This window comes from Phacochoerus africanus, unplaced genomic scaffold, assembly GCF_016906955.1.
Source record: "Phacochoerus africanus isolate WHEZ1 unplaced genomic scaffold, ROS_Pafr_v1 Scaffold_57, whole genome shotgun sequence".
NCBI lineage: Eukaryota > Metazoa > Chordata > Mammalia > Artiodactyla > Suidae > Phacochoerus > Phacochoerus africanus.
In genome coordinates, this window is record NW_025927429.1 from 14,334 (window position 1) to 32,317 (window position 17,984).

Genomic DNA, 17,984 nt, shown 5'->3' on the forward strand with positions numbered 1-17,984 from the left:
AAGAAAATCCCCAGACCAGCTGGCTTCCCTGCCGAATTCTACCCATTATTTTAAGAAGAATTAATGCCAATCTTTCTCAAACTCTACCAAAACCCTACTAAGAGGAGGAAACACTCCCAAATTCATTTTATGAGGTCAATGTGACCCTGATGCAAGAAAAGAAATCTCCAGGCCAATATGCCTGACGAATGCAGATGCAAAAACAAACAAATAAACAAACAAACAAAAACCTCAACAAATTATTAGCACAGTGAGTTCAACAGCACTGGAAAAGGATCATACACCATGATCAAGTAGAGTTTTTCCCCCAGAATGCAAGGACAGTTCAACATACAAAAATCAATCTGTGTAACATCCCACATTAACGGAATGAAGAACAAAAATCACATGAACACCTCAAATGGTGTATAGATATATATTTGACTGAATTCAGCATCCATTCACAATAAAAAACACAATGAATTGGATATAGAAGGGAAAGAAGACACCTCAGCATAGTAAAGACCACATATGACAAGCCCACAGCTAACATCATACTAAATGGTGAAAGGTCTAAAGCTTTTTCTCTAATGTCAGGAACAAGACAAGCATGCCCACTCTCAACACTCATATTCAACATTGTAGTGGAAGGCCTAGCCAAAGCAAGCAGGCAATAAAGAGAAATAAAAAGCATCAGAATCAAAAGTGAAGAAGTAAAACTGTCTCTGTTTGCAGATGACATGGTCTTACATACAGAAGATCCTAAAGATACCACCAAAAATACTGTTGGAACTAATCCTTGAAATCAGCAGAGTTTCAGAATACAAAAATCCACATACAGAAACCAGGTGGTTTCCTAGGCACTAACAATGAACTACCTGAAAAAGAAAAAAAGAAAACAGTTCCGTTTACAATGGCATAAAAGACAACAATGTTCTCTGGATTAAATTTAGCCAAGGATGTCAGCAATCTCTGTGCCGAAAACTCTGGGACACTGATGATAGAAATTGAATGAGACACGAATAAATGGAAATATATTCAGTATTCATGGTTTGAAAGAATTATTAATTTTGGGGGTTCCTGTCATGGCTCTGTGGTTAACGAATCCGACTAGGAACCATGAAGCTGCGGGTTCCATCCCTGGCCTCGCTCGGTGGGTTAATGATTCGGCGTTGCCATGAGCTGTGATGTAGGTCACAGACGCGGCTTGGATATTCCATGGCTGTGGCTGTGGTGTCAGCTGGCGGCTACAGCTCTGATTAGACCCCTGGCCTGGGAACCTCCATATGCTGCAGGTGTGGCCCTAGAAAAGACAAAAAAAAAAGAATTATTAATTTTTTAATTAAGGTAAATTCAACATACAATATTATATTTGTTTCAAGTGTACAATATAATTATTCAATACTTGTATGTATTGCAAAATGCTCACCAAAATAAATCTAGTTAACTTCCATCACCATATGTAGTTACAGTTTTTTTTCTTGTGATGAGAACTTTTCAGATTTATTCTCTCAGCAATGTTCAACTATGCAATATAGTATTATTAACTGTATTCACCCTGCTGTACATTACATTCCCACGACATTTATTTTATAACTGGAAGTTTGTACCTTTTGATTGCCTTCACCCAGCCCCCCACCCTCTGCCTCTAGAAACCACCTACCTGTGTTCTGTATATATGGGCTTGGTTTTCTTTGCCAGACATCAAACCCATGCCACATCAGCAATCCAATCCACTGCAGTGACAATGCCATATCCTTAACCCACTGAGCAAGGCCAGGGATTGAACCCACATCCTCATGGATACTATGTCGGGTTCTTAACCCATTGAGCCACAACAGGAGCTCCTGAGAGCCTACTCTGTCTGGGAGGCCTTCACATGTACAATCACATCCACCTTGCACAAAAGCCCTGTGACCCTCATGGATAGGAGGGGCCAAGTTGTATAACTTCTGGAAAAGACTAGTGGATTTAATTTTGTATTTATGTCCATCTGTCACTTACCTGGGTTCACTTGTATACTGAAGTATGTAGGGGGAAAATAAAAGACTGCAGAAACCACAAAAACGCTTGTTAAGTTATTACTCCATATATATTACATTATGTTAATTATTGTGCTGTTGGGGATAGGAGTATGAACAAGATACACAGGCTCTGGCCAAGAGATGACAGTGGGTAGGGGGATTGGATTAAGTCATGTAAGTTAACCAAACAGCACCTATAGTTCAGTATGTTGTGAAAGATACCTAACAAGCATGGAATGTGGGTGACTGGGGAAAAGAGGTAAGGATTCTTGGTGGTGAGGTGTCATCAGACACCTGGAGGATAAGTGAAAAGGACAGTGAAGATGTAGTGGGATAGAGAACCAGGTCTTAAAACTATAGGCAGTGGAGCTGAGAGAATAAAATTTGGAATGGAAAAAATCTCTAAGGGACTCAGCTTGTCCCCATAAGTTGTTTCTGGAGACAGGATCAGGGGAAGGGGCTGTAAGAGAGGTTAACCAGATCTCCACACTGAGGATAGGATAAATATAAAGAAACCCTTCTCATCTGCCCAAGCAGCTCACAGTTTCATGAGGTAGTGAGTTAGCTATATTATTGGTGAGAAGGATGCTGCAGTGGAGGGGATACAACTTGGCCCCTCCTATCCATGAGGGTCACTGGGCTTTTGTGCAAGGTACAAGTAATCGTATACATGAAGACCCCCAGGAGAGAGTAGGCTCTCAGTTTTCGGCACAGAGATTGCTGACATCCTTGGCTAAATTTAATCCAGAGAACATTGTTGTCTTTTATGCCATTGTAAACGGAACTGTTTTCTTTTTTTCTTTTTCAGGTAGTTCATTGTTAGTGCCTAGGAAACCACCTGGTTTCTGTATGTGGATTTTTGTATTCTGAAACTCTGCTGATTTCAAGGATTAGTTCCAACAGTATTTTTGGTGGTATCTTTAGGATCTTCTGTATGTAAGACCATGTCATCTGCAAACAGAGACAGTTTTACTTCTTCACTTTTGATTCTGATGCTTTTTATTTCTCTTTATTGCCTGCTTGCTTTGGCTAGGCCTTCCACTACAATGTTGAATATGAGTGTTGAGAGTGGGCATGCTTGTCTTGTTCCTGACATTAGAGAAAAAGCTTTAGACCTTTCACCATTTAGTATGATGTTAGCTGTGGGCTTGTCATATGTGGTCTTTACTATGCTGAGGTGTCTTCTTTCCCTTCTATATCCAATTCATTGTGTTTTTTATTGTGAATGGATGCTGAATTCAGTCAAATATATATCTATACACCATTTGAGGTGTTCATGTGATTTTTGTTCTTCATTCCGTTAATGTGGGATGTTACACAGATTGATTTTTGTATGTTGAACTGTCCTTGCATTCTGGGGGAAAAACTCTACTTGATCATGGTGTATGATCCTTTTCCAGTGCTGTTGAACTCACTGTGCTAATAATTTGTTGAGGTTTTTGTTTGTTTGTTTATTTGTTTGTTTTTGCATCTGCATTCGTCAGGCATATTGGCCTGGAGATTTCTTTTCTTGCATCAGGGTCACATTGACCTCATAAAATGAATTTGGGAGTGTTTCCTCCTCTTAGTAGGGTTTTGGTAGAGTTTGAGAAAGATTGGCATTAATTCTTCTTAAAATAATGGGTAGAATTCGGCAGGGAAGCCAGCTGGTCTGGGGATTTTCTTTATTGGGAGGTTGTGGATTAGTCAATCTCTTTCCTTGTATTGGTCTGTTCAGATTTTCTATTTCTTCATGATTCAATCTCGGTCTTGGTAGGCTGCGTTTTAGGACCGTACCATTATTTTTTTCTAGGTTACCCCATTTGTTGGCACACAAAAGTTTAAAATAGTTTCCTTATAATTCTTTTTATTTCTGTTGCATCTTTTATAATGTCTCTTTTAGTTCTGATTTTAGTAATTTGAGACTTTTATCTCTTGTTTCTAGTGTTAATCTAGCTAAGGGTTTGTAAATTTTGTTGGCTTTTTAAAAAAAATCAACAGTTAGTTTCAAGGATATTTTTCTATTCTCTATTTTTGCTTATCTCTTCTGCACTCTTCATTATTTCCTTCCTCCTGCTAACTCTAGGTTTATTTTGTTCTTATTTTTCTAGTTTTTTTGAAGGGTAAAGTTGACTTGTTGATTTCAGATTAGCTTTCCTTCGAACATATGCATATACAACTATATAACATTGCCTCTTAGCACTGCCTTTACTGCACCCCATTGGCTTCAAAATGTTGTGCCTTCATATTTATTTGTCTCAAGGCATTTTCTAACTTCTATTGTGACTTCTTTGATCCACTGGTTGTTTAAGAGTATGTTGTTTAATTTCCACACGTTTTTGGATTTTCAAGTTATCCCTCTGCTATTGAATTCTTTGATCCCATGGTCATTAGAAGAGATCCTTTGTATGATTTCAATCTTCTTCAATTTCTCAAGACTCGTTTTGATGCTCAATATTAAGTTTCCACTGAGAAGCCCAGTGATAATCTTATGGATGCTCCCTTACATGTGAAATTTGCTTTTCTCCTGGTGCTTTCAAGCTGTCCTCTGTGTCTTCGACTTTAGACAGTTTGTTTATAATGTGTCTCAGTGTGGTTCTCTTTGCGCTTATGCAACTTGGAGTTCTCTAAGCTTCCTGAATCTGTGTGTCCATCTCTTTCCTCAGATCTGGGAATGTTTCAGTCTTTATTTCTTCAAATAAACTGTCTCTGCCCTCTTCTCTCTCTCCTCTGTTTCTGGTAATCCCACAATGTGTATAGTAGTCTTTTTGATACTGTCCCATAGTCACTTAGGCTTTATATACTCTTCTTCATTCTTTTTTCTTTGTCCCCCTCTGACTCAATGATTTCAGGTGAACCATCTTCAAGTTCACTGATTCTTTCCTCTCTCTACTCAAGTTTGCTGTTGAACTGCTCTCAGGAAATTTTCAGTTCAATTATTGCATTTTTCACCTCCAGAATTTCTGCTTGGTTCCTTTTTATAGTTTCCATTTTTATTGATATTTTCATTTTGTTCAGGTGTCCTTTCCATGATATTGTTTAGTTGTCTATCTGTGTTTTCTCTTAGCTCTTTGAGTATTTTTATGCCAGTCATTTAAAATTCTCTCTCAGGCAGCTCATAGATCTGAGTTACTTTAGGGTTGGTTTCTGGAGACTTATTTGGTTCCTTTGATTGGGCCATGTTTGTCTCTTCCTTTGAATGCCCTGTAATCTTTTGCTGGAATTTGGGCATTTTGAGGGAAAAAAAAACAAATAAACAACAAACAACCACCTCTCCCAGTCTTTGTACACTAGGTTTATACATGGGAAAGTCATCACCAATCAGTCCTGCTGGGGGTAGTAGGACCTCTCAAACCTTTTCTGATCTCTTTCTCCCCCTGGCGTTTGCCTGTGGAATTGCAGCTCTAATGTGCTACTGGCCTCTGTTGTCAGCACCTTCCAAATTCTAGCACCTGTCCCCTCTGTGCTCTGAGTCAGGCAAGACAGAAACCAGTCCCTCAGGAAGCCCCTGAACAAGCCATACCTTGGGTGTGCAGTCCGCTCTTTTGTTTCCTCCCCATACTAGGGCCCCCAAATGGGGCATTTCCTACTCCTTTCTCCATGCCATGCTGCATACAGGGAGGAGGCCAAACAGGCTTCCTTTCCATACACAGAAGATCTTCCTACCGCTTTCTCTAGGATCACTTCTTAGTTTTACAATGGCCTGAGTGCTGTAGCCTCTGAACCAGTGTCTGGAGTTCTCACTGAGTTATGCTGGTCCATAAATTGTTGTTAACTCAATATCTCTGTGGAGGGAGGAGAGCCTGCTGCTTCCTATTCTACCATCTTCATGAAGTCACTCCCATGAAAGTCACTCCCACGCTTTTAAACAAGGGATGTTGGAATAATTGGATCTTTTCCTCATACCATACATGAGGATAAATTCCAAATGGACTAGAGTTTAGAATGTAAAATTCAAAACCATTCGGTACTACAAGACATATTCCTTCATACTCTAAGAATGAGAAAAATCCTCCTAACTGTGAATAAAAATCCAGAAGAAATAAGGGGAAATATTGATGAATTTGCCTGCATAAACATAAAATGCTTTTACATGGCAAATTTTTCTTTAAAACATCATAAATCTAGGGGGGAAAAAAGATGCATAAAGACTGGAGAAAATATTTTCAACTTCTATCAGAGGAAGAAAAAGGGGGGGGGGCAAGCATCCTAGTATATCCCTAAGATATAAAGATCTTTTTTGAATAGAAGAAAAGACCAAAGACCCTATAGAAATTGGATCCCAAATATCAATTAATAGTACAGAAGGAAAAAGAAAATGGGAATGGGTTTTAAACACACAAAAAAAGATGTGTAATCTTGTTCACGTTAAGAAAAAATACACTGATATACCATTTATCACCTATCAGATTGCCAAAATTCAAAATCCTGGCAACACTACCTGAGAAACTCTAGGAAAATTTGTACTCTTCATACACTGATGGAGAAAAGGCAATAGGTACAACCTTTAAGAAAGAGAATTTGGCAGTAATGAGCAAGATTGTATGTGTTTTTACCCTTTATTCAGCAATAGTACATCTAGGGATCGATCTCAAGGACATTTTGATAAAAATTGCTGAAGATGATGCCACAAGCCTATTCATCACAGCTGTATTTGTAATAGCAAGTGTAGGTACAACCCAAGTCCATCAATAAAAGATTAGCGGACTAAGTTAGCGTATATCCACACGATGGCATGCTCTGTACCTGTTGCAAAGAGTGAGGGATGTCTCTAGAGAGCACTATGGAACGACCTCAAGGATACTGTTTTTTTCAGCTTTATTGAGGTATAATTTGTATATATAACCCTGCATGTATTAATGCATAAAATTTGATGAGTTTGGACAAGTGCATACATCCATGTTACTGCCTCCGCAATAAATATACCCATCACCTTCAAAAGCTTCCTCGTGTTCCTTTGTTATTTTGTTTTGGTTTCTTTTGACTTTGCTTTCTTGCAATAAGGAAACTTAACATGAGATGTATCCTCTTTACAAATTTCTAAGTGCACAATATCTCTTACACGAAGCGTCAGAAACAGTCAAACTTGTAGAAGCAGACAGTAGAACAGTGGTTGCCAGGGGATGGGGGAAAGGGGCTATGGAGAGTTATGGTGTAATGGGTATAAATTTACAGTTGTACAAGATGAGTGTGTTTTAGAGATCTGCTGTGTAACGTAGTAACAATGAAGGACATGTTTTCAAGTGAAGAAAGGGAAGGTGGAGAAGTTAATGTAGATTATGCAGCGTTCATCTGAGAAGGAGGAGAGAATGTAATGAATGCCTGTCTCTTGATGAAAGATAGAGATCCTATGGCCTAGTAACACCAGTTGCCCCATTCCTTTAGCCTTTAAGAAATCTATTAACTACATCCCTCCATGAGTCTTGCTTATTCTGGCCTTTAGCTGAGAAGGTACATTTGCCCATAAACAATTTTGGCAATTCATTTTGCTCAATATTTGCTTCAGATCATTCCATTTTTGTTGTTGTTGTTGTTAATAATGAATACTTTCTCCACCCTTTAGGCTGTTCTTTCTCAGAAACCAGAGGGAGCAACCCTTTGCAGCCTTGCACTGTTAGTGTGACCTGCTTTGGAAGAGGTGCCTTTCTGGGAAAGAGTTGAAAGCAGTAGAGTGCTGGAGGAGACTCTTACTGGAACATAACAGGTGACTGCCACACTTTTGGGGATTTTGTGAGCCAGCTGTTATACACGGCTGTTATTAAGAACTAAATTGAATAAAGTGATGATTATATTACATACATTATATTGAAAATGAACATAATATGTATCCAAAAGTCAACAATCCCTAATTACTTTCCTACAATTTACTATAATGTATATTCTTGAGATTATGTATACTTAATGTAACTGAGTGGTAGAAGTCCATCTCTTCCCAAATCTGCATTAAAGGACATCACGTTGGTAGCTTGAAACTGGCAAATGCGACAACACACGGTGTTTCTTCCAACCTTCCTTCCCCTCCCTCAGCCCAGATCCAGAACCTGTTGTTAAACAAATCCCTGCATAGCACAGGTTGAGATTTATCCACTCTGCACATCCTCTGGTGTGGTGGATATCCTCAGGCCCAACCAATGCTATTATATAACAGACTAGAGTCAAGAGCTAGCTGACACTGTTATATAAAGTGATATTTTAAACCCGTGAACTGGGAGTTCCCGTCGTGGCGCAGTGGTTAAGGAATCCGACTAGGAACCATGAGGTTGCGGGTTCGGTCCCTGCCCTTGCTCAGTGGGTGAAGGATCTGGCGTTGCCGTGAGCTGTGGTGTAGGTGGCAGACGCGGCTCGGATCCCATGTTGCTGTGGCTCTGGGGTAGGCCGGCAGCTACAGCTCTGATTAGACCCCTAGCCTGGGAACCTCCATATGCCATGGGAGTGGCCCTAGAAAAGGCAAAAAGACAAAAAACAAAAACAAAAACAAACAAACAGAAAAACCCTGTGAACTGGAGTAGCGAACAAAGGATAGTTCACAAAAGATGTTTGGTATCTAACATTTATAACAATGTCCTAAGCTGCCCATACTATGCCATTAGGAGACTTTTTTAAAAGGCATATAGCTCAACACGTGTGTGGGGGTGGCGGGAGTGGGTGGGCAGGATCATGAACATCAGCAGAGGACTGAGAAACAAGTGCAAGTAAGATCTGATTGATTACCACGTATTGTTACTTTGAGTACGAAATAAAAGGGATGATTTTTGAAAGACCTTTCTGACTGGGGGTCTGCCGCTTCAGGTTTTGAACCTCTCTCTCACTCAATGCTTTGTTTTAAAAAAAAAAAAAGTATATTATTTTACTTTTCCTTTATTTTTTCCTTGTAAAAAAAAGTAAACTATTGCTTAATTTAAGGCAAGGCCAAGAGAAGGGAGTCCCCCCCACCCCACCCCACCCCCAGGATCGTTGGCTAAAAATTTCCCTTAAGACACTTGTACAAGTTACTTTTACTCTTTGAGTGCATTTCCTCATATGTAAAAATGTGATAATAATGCTTAGCTTACAGAGCTGCTGTGAGGTTATACGTGCTTAGTGTACAGTGAATACGGAATAACTAAATGATAATGATTCTTCTTTGTATTTCCTTGGCCCTTCCAAAGTAGGCTCTGCGTCTAATTCACCTCCCCTCTTTGATTCTTCCTGTCCCGACTGGCTTCAATTTCCCTGACTGTAAAATGCATATTGGGCTAGAATCAAACTGGCATTCCATTGGCCAAAGCTGGCCTGCTTGGATGTTTTGTTTGGCCCACGTAAAGGGCTTAAAGAGGAAATCAGAGCCAACATTTGAAAATTGAGATGTTTTACATAGAAATCTAGAATTTCATCTTTTCTTGAAAAATCAGGAGATGTGGCAGTAATGAGTCCACATCCTGCATGGTAACAATTGGCTAGAGCCAAGTGACAGCTGCCCCCCTTAGGTAGAGCAAGCGCTGTCAATTGGCCAGACCCCATCTGGCCTGCTCCACTCATTTATATAATCTGCTTGATCCTGCAGACATCTCAATTTGTGGCCCTCTGGACAACTGGAAGCAGTCTATGCCAGACAGAGGGTAGGCACTTACTTGCTGAATGACTAAATCCCTTACCGTTTTTTTCTCTACCATTTTCTCATCTAGCTGTGTTAACAAATCCCATTTATTGAGTAAAGTGATTCTCCCTTTGAAAAGGGAATTGAACAAGTCTGTTAGAGTCAGGATAGTCTAAGTTATACTGTGGTAACAAACAGCTCCTTTATCTCAGTGCCTTTCAACACGGGTTTATTATTTTCTCACACACACAAACCTAGACACAAAATGAAAACGTCCTCAGATCTTCACATGCATGGATAAGTACATGAGCGTGCCAGTATGTTTGCAATCACGAGCCAAATAAAAACTCTGGCAGATGAACATATGAACTCACACAGAACCCTATTTAGAGACTGATCAGCTTAGATTGCACAACCCTGTTTTCTTAAGAGACATTAAAAAGCCCCAGGATCCAAGAGAGTAAAGGATGGAGGTACAAGAATATCCACTCTCAACCAAGGAATTGCCCCATATAATAAAAAGGGTCTGAAAGCTTATAAAAAGCGCTTAAAGGCTTAAAAGAAAAGACATTAAGAATTTTGGATATTAAGCATTTTGCAAATGCATAAATAGGCAGTATTCTAGTGAGTTCTCCCCCTTTGGGCTTCTAGCTCAAGAGGGAGATGCACCCCACATGTCCAATAGGCAGAGAAATGGAGCTGGCCGGCCTGGGACGGAGAGAGCGACTCGGAGGCTGAAGTCCTCTCTCTCCAGCAGGAGCTGTAGACAGAAAGGAAGGGGTCAGGGCCAGGTCACATGCATTTCCCCTCCCAGCTCTCCCCTCTTCTTTGTCCCACCCAATCAAGGCTTTGTCACCTGGACTATATTGCACAGAGCTCTTCCTTGCTGATTTGCCTATCTCAAGTCTTACCTCCTCCAATCCCTCCATCATCGCCGCCACATTTCTTTTTGTCAAGCTCGGGGTCCCTGAATATGCTCCTCCCTAGTTCAGACATTCCCTGGCTCCTCCTCAGCCACAGTTGCCAGTCTAACCTCCTAAGCCTGGCATGCCAGACCTCGGTGACTGGTAACCTCGCCACCTTCATCCGCCCTGTTCCAGCAGTTCCTCCAGGGTTGCTGCTTCACTCACACACCATACCGCGCCCACCACTTTGGTCTGGTAGTGCGCAGCCTTCCCTCTCAGCCTCCCTGGGTGTCTGTCTCTTCTTCAGTCCTTCCTCTCCAGGGTCATTGTTGAGATTTAGCCTCAAAACACAGCTTGTGTGGGCATGCAGGCTCCGTATGGAGACTGGAAGCTCCCTGAAGGCAGGGACCAGATCTCCTTCCAGACTAGGCTCTTATCACCTACGTATGTCCTCCCCAGATTGCAGCAGGCTGCAGGGGTCAGAATAGAAGGCTCTGGGCTGGGAGTCGGGAGACTGGTTCTTCCACTTGATATGGTGCATGCCCTAGGGCAAGTCCCTGCCACTCTCAGGGACTCACTTCCCTTATTTCTTGACATCAGGGTACTGGACATTTGCTTGTTGAGCACAGAGCTCGATCAATCGATGATTCACTGAACGACCGTCTACTGACACCTGAAGCGTCAGACTGAGGGGCTTGGCTGCCTGGGCCCATCGAGGTTCAAACCCCCTCTGATCTTGATTTCTCAGTCAGGCTTTGCTTACCACAGCATCCTCCCATTTCCTAACAACCCCCGACCCCATGTTCTTCTTTCAAAGACCAGGCTACCTGGTGCAGCACTGGGCTGGAGCAGGGGGGTGGGCCCAGAAGGAGCCTGGGAGGATTCTCTCAGAGTCAGCAGAGCCTCAGCCGCTTCCAGCTTCCGCTGCCACTCTAAGGAGGCAGAATCTGAGTCCTGGTCAGAAGTTTTAGGAGCCTGCAAAGCAAAAGATGTGAGAGGATGGGAGCTGGGAGCCCACACCTCCCTGTGCCCCTTCAGTCCCCAGTTCCACTGAAGGCCCCGGCCAGCCTGAGGCCTTCTGATCTTTTCATTCACTAAACATGGCCCCTGCCAGGGCTCTGGACCCCCATGATTTGCCCAGAATCTGTAGCAGCAGTAGAAGATGGTTAAGGGTGGCACAGGGCTGGAGGACCAGAGCTGAACATGTAGGAGCAAGGAGAGGAGAGGCCAGGGGATTTAACCCTCTGGCAGACACATACTACCAGTAGACAGAGAGGGGCAGGATTCTGCAATGTCTGGGTGTGGATCTTAATGCCTGCTGGCCATTAGTCACTGTGGCTTGGACAAGTCCCTTCCTCTGCTTGGCCTGTTTTCTTTTCCGTTGGGGCTATCTCTTCCCCAGGACACTAATTCCTGCCAGCTTTTTCAAAACTCCCTAGTCCTCTTGTCAATGCTACAGGTGTAGAATATTGTTCCCTCTCAGTACACAGACAGGAAACAGAGGCTCAGAGATTAAAAGTCTCACAAATAGGAAATGGCAAAGCTGGGAGAGCCCTATGGTGGCCCATTAGTCTGAGATGTCACCTTCTCCTCTTCCTCTCCTCCTTCTCCTCCTCCTACCCCTCTACCACACTTCCTCCACCTTCTCCTTCTAGCTCCCAGCCATGGCTTCAGCAATGCCGGACCCTTTAACCCACTGCACTGGGCCAGGATCAAACGTGCACCTCTGTGGAAAGAGACCCAAGCCCCTGCGGAGGCTTAAGCCTTGGCCTTACGCACAAGGTCCGGTATCCAATAAGACAATACACAACTAGCTCCAAGGTCCTTCTCACTCTACTCACCTGCTGGGCAGGGCAGGGGGCCTCTGTGACTTCCTGGAAAGTGAAATTGTTAGTTGCTTCTTCAAGGGTGCTGGAGTCCAGGACAGAGACAAAAATTCCAATGCCTGACCGATCAGCAGAGCATCTTGGGAGCTTGCCTGCAGGAGCAGAGAGCACAGGTTGGATCAGGAAGCAAGCCAGCAATAGAGAGCAGATGTGAGCATGTTTGGGGATGAGGCTAGGAGCCCAGAATGTCAGAGCTGAGAAGACCTTGAAGACCAGCTAGTCTGAGTCTTTATTTTGGGACCGGGGACTAGGAGGCCCAGAGAGAAGTGGGGTTTTTTTCCCCCCTCAGGGTCACATGGCAAGTTGCAGTAGGGTTAGAGACGGTACCCAGGTCTTCAGGAGACAGAGGAAGGGGTCTGGGCTGTGGCTGAGGTGGGGGCCTCCTGGACTGGCCCCACACTTCTCTCCCCGGGGTTGAACAGGGGTGGGCCTCAAGCTGGGGTGTGATGAGCGCCTTCCCAGCTGTGAGAGACTGGGGACAGCTGAGGTGAACCTTTCCCCCTGACCCCACCCCACCCCGCCTCACTCCCAATCTGAGGTCTCATCCCACTGCAAATACATTGACTCCCCCCGCCCCCCAGATCTCTCCTTCCCACCAGCACTTGGTAGATAATATTGATGACATTTTATAGTTGGGGAAGCTAAGGCCCAAGGAGTAACTTTCCTGAAGCCACATTGAAATCGGGTGGCAGGGGAGTTCCTGCCGTGGCGCATTGGGTTGAGAATCCAACTGCAGGGGCCTGGGTCTCTGCTCAGGTGCACATTTGATCCCGGCCTGGTGCAGTGGGTTAAAGGATCTGGCGTCACCACAGCTGTGGCTGGGATTCGATCCCTGGCCAGGGAACTTCCACATGCCACGAGTGCGACCATAAAATAAAAAAAAAAAAAAAAAAAAAAAGGAAAAGAAAGAAAGACATCAGGTGCAGGACTGGTGACAGAACCACTCGTGCTCCCTACACCCAAACTCAGAATCTGTCCCTGGCCAGAGACACTCACTGAGGACTCCTGTTTGAATGGATGACTTCTTGACATGGCTGTGAGCTTTGGGAGAGGTGGTCCCACTCTTTATCAGTCCTTGAGTCAGTTGCCTCTTTAGGTGCAGCTCCTGCATTGTCTTCAAGGCACTCTCAGCAGGCAAGATGCTGCAGTGTTCCCTAAACCGGGGTGGGGGAGGGGGGCGGAGGGAGGGATTGCAGGTCTAGAGTCAGTCACCTTTAGAGGAGGCCCACTCCCTTCCTCCTGTCAAACACCGTACTCACGAGAAGAGGACACACTTGTGACACTCGCAGGCCTGGAAGAGGCACAAGTGCTCCTGGTCCTTGATTTGGCCAGTAATGCCGTGGTTGTGGCAGCGGGCACAGCGACGTATGGCTCTTCTGGGACCAAATTCAATCCCCCATGGGGCTCCAGTCTCGAGTCCAGTGGTGGAGTCAAGGGGGCAGCAGGGCACAGTAAGCATTTCATCGGGATCCATGGTTCTAGGGCAAGGAGTGGAGGTCAGGATGGCCAGCCACATGATCCCCTACCCCCAACATACTTCATCTTCCCTTGGACAACCCCATCTGAGGTGGCTGGATTCTCCTCCATCCAGCTTGTCGCTGAAATGAGATTGCACCCTCCCTTCTTGTTCATGGAGCCTCTTTCCCAGGAAGCCCCACTCAAGAATAGGCGGCTTCCAAGAAACTCGGGGCATGGGTTTCAATCCAATTATCATTATTTTCCCTGCTTACCTTCACTCCCCATAGACACACACCCCCCTTTTCAGGCACACACGTGTGCTCCCATATCCCCTTCAACAGCTACTACTTTCACTCCTCATCTATCATCCTGTAGTTTGCTATGCCCAACTATTATTCCTGGCATCCACTTCCACAATTGTCTTTCTAACCTCCTGTATTCATTCACTCCTTTCTCAAGAGTCTATGCCCTCCCCCAATTCAGTTCTATTATTAGTCTCATGTATGCCCTACATTTTATTTTTGTCTCACGTTCCATTCAGATTTTTTCCTCACACCCCACTGAAATCTTCATTATTCTCTTGCTCCCTCTTTAAACCAACACCCTTTACACCTCATGGCATCGTGTCATTCTGCTGGATCCCAAGCCCCTCTTTTGATAATCATTTTCATTCACCCCCTCAATAACTTATCAAATAGGTGTTTGCTGAGCCCCCTCTTGAGTGCCAGACCCTGATCTAGTCAACAGCCAACTCCTCACTGCACTAACTTTTCTCTTGCACCAATACAGCCTCTCTGCTTTCATGTAAACCTATGTGTTCCCTCCACAGCCTCCCAACAGTCTTCCATGCTCCTCTCCAAGCTTCAAACAATTATGCTGGAGCACAGCTTCCCCTCTTCCCGCGCCCACAGTGCACCACCTCCTCTCAGGCTGCTCAGTCATTCCCTGCCACCCCCACCCCAGAATCAAAGGCAAGGACATAAGCCCTGCCCCAGGGCCAGGAGGCCAGAGCAACGGGTCATTCCACAGGACTTTTGCCAAGGAGATGGGGGGGTGTGGCACGGCGTGTGGAGTGGGGGTTGGGGGCGGGGCGAGGTGGGACATGAGGTATTCCGCTGAGGTGGAGGAGAGGAGAAGGGGTTGGGGATCCAGAGCAGGAGGGATGGAGGAAAGAAGAGGCTTGGAGAACGAGGGTCCCATTCCTGATGCCAGCCTGTGGTTACCCTAGCCTCCAGCAGGTCAGAATCAGTCTGCTGGGACTGGAGGCTTGAGGGAAGACTCAGCTCTCGCTCCCTTTCCCGCTCTTCCCTCAAAGGCCAATGAGCTTCCAGCTCTGCCTTTCACCTCCCACCACTGTGGCCAGCGACCAATGAGCTTCAAGTTCATCTGTCGGTCACCCGCTCCGCCCGAAGGGAGGGCGGTCCCACTCCACCGCCCTCCTGCTTCTCCTCAGGCTCCCTTTACCGGGTTTCCCTTTTAACTCCGGAAGTGAAGTGGAGCTATCCCAACCTCTTCTCTCTGTGGATGTGAACTACTGTATATGCATGCTGTTTTAAACTCATGTCCTTGGTATTCCATGATTTGCTTTTCCAAAATCCAGCGTGTGTTTTTAAGAGCGATCCGTATTCCCATCTGAGGGATTCTCAGTCAGGGATTCTCAATTCTCAGTCAGAATTTGGCAGCCCCAGGGAACATTTGGCAGCGTCTGGAGTCGTTCTGGTCTTTATTTGCGTGTCTCTGTTCCTCAGGTCCCTGTTCTGTTCCACAGATAAATTGGTCTCTCGCTGTGCCAATACTACATACACTGTCTTGATTTTTATCTCTTGGTAAAACATCTTGACCTCTGGTAGGACGAGTCCTCCCATCTTGTTCATCGTCTCCAGGCATTTCTTCACTAGCCTTTGCCTTTCGCCCTTCTTAAACTCTAAACTGTAAATGTTAGGAGCAGCATGTCACGTCCCCTGAAAACACATTTGCGGTAGATTCGGATTGCGGTTTCATTGAACCTGGGCATCAGTTAAGGGAGAATTGACTATCTTTGTGATATCCAGCCTTTCTAGTCACCAACATGGGATGGCTCTCTATTTCTGTGGGTCTCCTTTAAGGTCTGAATCTTTCAGTTTAGTATTTAGCTTTATCTTTTGTACATTCAGATCTTGCACATCTTTTCCTGTGTTTATCTCAAGATACTCTAGAATGTTATTGCTCTGGTGCTTGAGATCTGTTTAAAGTGGCATTTTCTAACTGTACCTAATTTATAGAAAGCTAGTTGGCTTTATATATATATATATATATATATATATATATATATATATATATATATAGTAAAAATCAGCCACCAGGCTAAACTCTGATATCTAATCACGTATCTATAGGTGTTCTGCAGTTGTCTGTAAATCTGCAACAGAATTAAGATCATCAACTTACAGGTTTCTTACTGGCTGGCTAGGACATCCACTACAAGGTCAAACAGTCGGGCATCTTTGGGTTATTCCCAATATTAAAAAGAATATTCCCAACATTTCCATATTAAAAATGGGTTTGCTGTGTGTCACTGTTTGCTTTAATTCTTCCTTCCTTCCCTCTTTCCTTCCTTTTCTAACTTTCTTTCTTCCTTTCTAACTTTGTTTACCTTTCTCTGTTTCTTTCTTTCTTTCTTTCCCTGTTTCTTTCTTTCTCTGTGTCTTTGTTTCTTTGTGTCTTTCTTTCTTTTTCTTTTCTTTCTTTCTTTCTTTCTTTCTTTCTTTCTTTCTTTCTTTCTCTCTCTCTCTCTTTCTTTCTTTCTTTCTCTCTTTCTCTTTCTTTCTTTCTCTCTTTCTCTCTCTCTTTCTCCCTTTCTTTCTCTCTCTCTCTTTCTCTCTCTCTTTCTTTCTTTCTTTCTTTCTTTCTTTCTTTCTTTCTTTCTTTCTTTCTTTCTCTTTCTTTCCCTTTAACAGATTAAGGAACATCTGCTATATTTCTAGTTTAATAAGTGTGTGTTTAAAATTGTGGATAGATATTGGATTTTACTTTTTCGGCCCCTATTGAAATGATCAAGACTCTATTCATTGAATCTGTTAATATAGCGAGAGTTTTTTCAGAATCTTTACTGAAGGATGAAGGCTAAAAATCATAAGTGTATACCTTAATGAGTTTTCAGAAACTAAACATACACATTCGGTTATCATCTGGATCAAGCAGCAGAATATATCAGCAACACAAAAACTTCTCTCATGCCCCCTTCCATCTATCAACAACACACAAACTTCACTCATGCCCCCTTGCATCTATAGTCTTTCTAATGTTCAACCAATTTTGCTCTCCTAGGATAGGCGTGTAACTTAGTTATGGTGAATTATTATTATTATTATTGTATTATTATTATTATTATTATTATTCTTATTTTGTATGCTGGTGGGTGTCAGTTTGCTAAAGCTTTGCTTGGAATTTTTACGTCCTCTTTTTCATGAGCAAGATTGACCTGATGCTTCCCTCTTCATACCATCTTTGCTGATTCCAGGGTCAGGTCTCTTTGTCTCATAGATTGAGTTGGGTGAAAGTCCTTCTTGCTATCCTCGGCAGTGTTCATATAAGATTTAGGGTAATCTGTCTTGAAACTTTTTATTAAAACTTGACCACTAAACAGTTGGGATGCCCAACTGTTTTTCTTTACTTTAAAAAATTGTACGATGGATAATTTCAAACATATACAAATAAGTGTCTGTATACACAGTTTGCAATCTCCACGTTCATGGCAGTAGAGCAGTGGTCCTGGAACCTGAGCTTGCATCAGAATTGCCCAAAGGGCTTGTTAAAACACAGATTGCTGAGTTCCACATCTATAGTCTCAGATTAAAAAATCCGGGGTTGGACCCAGGGTTTGCTTTTCTGACAAGTTCCCTGGTGATGCCAATGCTGCTGGTGGGGAACCACGCTTTGACAACCATTGAACAAGAGAGACTAGTGAAGGGAACCTCCCATTACCCATCACCCAGCTGCTACCATCAACGACTCATAGCCAATCTTAATTCATACAGATCTTCTCTCCTCTCCCTCTCCCTCAGATGATTTGCAAGGAAACATCAGAAATCATCTTATTTCATTGGTAAATATTTCAATGCATAACAAAACTATGAGCAATCATTTCCCTCAACTTTTCATTTGAAAATGCAAGAAGTTGAAGAGCAAACTTCTTTCC

The 17,984-nt window shown here is 43.4% G+C and overlaps 1 protein-coding gene across 1 annotated transcript; it reads right to left on the minus strand.

The window, feature by feature from the left end:
- Positions 1-11,046: 11,046 nt before the first annotated feature.
- Positions 11,047-13,823, minus strand: LOC125119329 (doublesex- and mab-3-related transcription factor 3-like). Its single transcript, XM_047766172.1, has 5 exons — positions 13,609-13,823; positions 13,346-13,503; positions 12,305-12,441; positions 11,291-11,438; positions 11,047-11,162 (listed from the first exon to the last, which is right to left on the minus strand). The coding sequence occupies exons 1-5, from the start codon at positions 13,821-13,823 to the stop codon at positions 11,047-11,049; spliced, it is 774 nt and encodes a 257-aa protein (XP_047622128.1).
- Positions 13,824-17,984: the final 4,161 nt, after the last annotated feature.

Bases quoted from the DNA above. Each gene is read 5' to 3' on its own strand.
- LOC125119329 (XM_047766172.1), bottom strand. From the start codon at position 13,823: ATGGATCCCGATGAAATGCTTACTGTGCCCTGCTGCCCCCTTGACTCC. The intron at 12,442-13,345 runs GTGAGTGTCTCT...CTGCTCCTGCAG, and splicing joins CATTCAAACAGGAGTCCTCA to GCAAGCTCCCAAGATGCTCT. The intron at 11,163-11,290 runs GTAGCCTGGTCT...GGGCCCAGGCAG, and splicing joins CCAGCCCAGTGCTGCACCAG to CCAAGCCCCTCAGTCTGACG.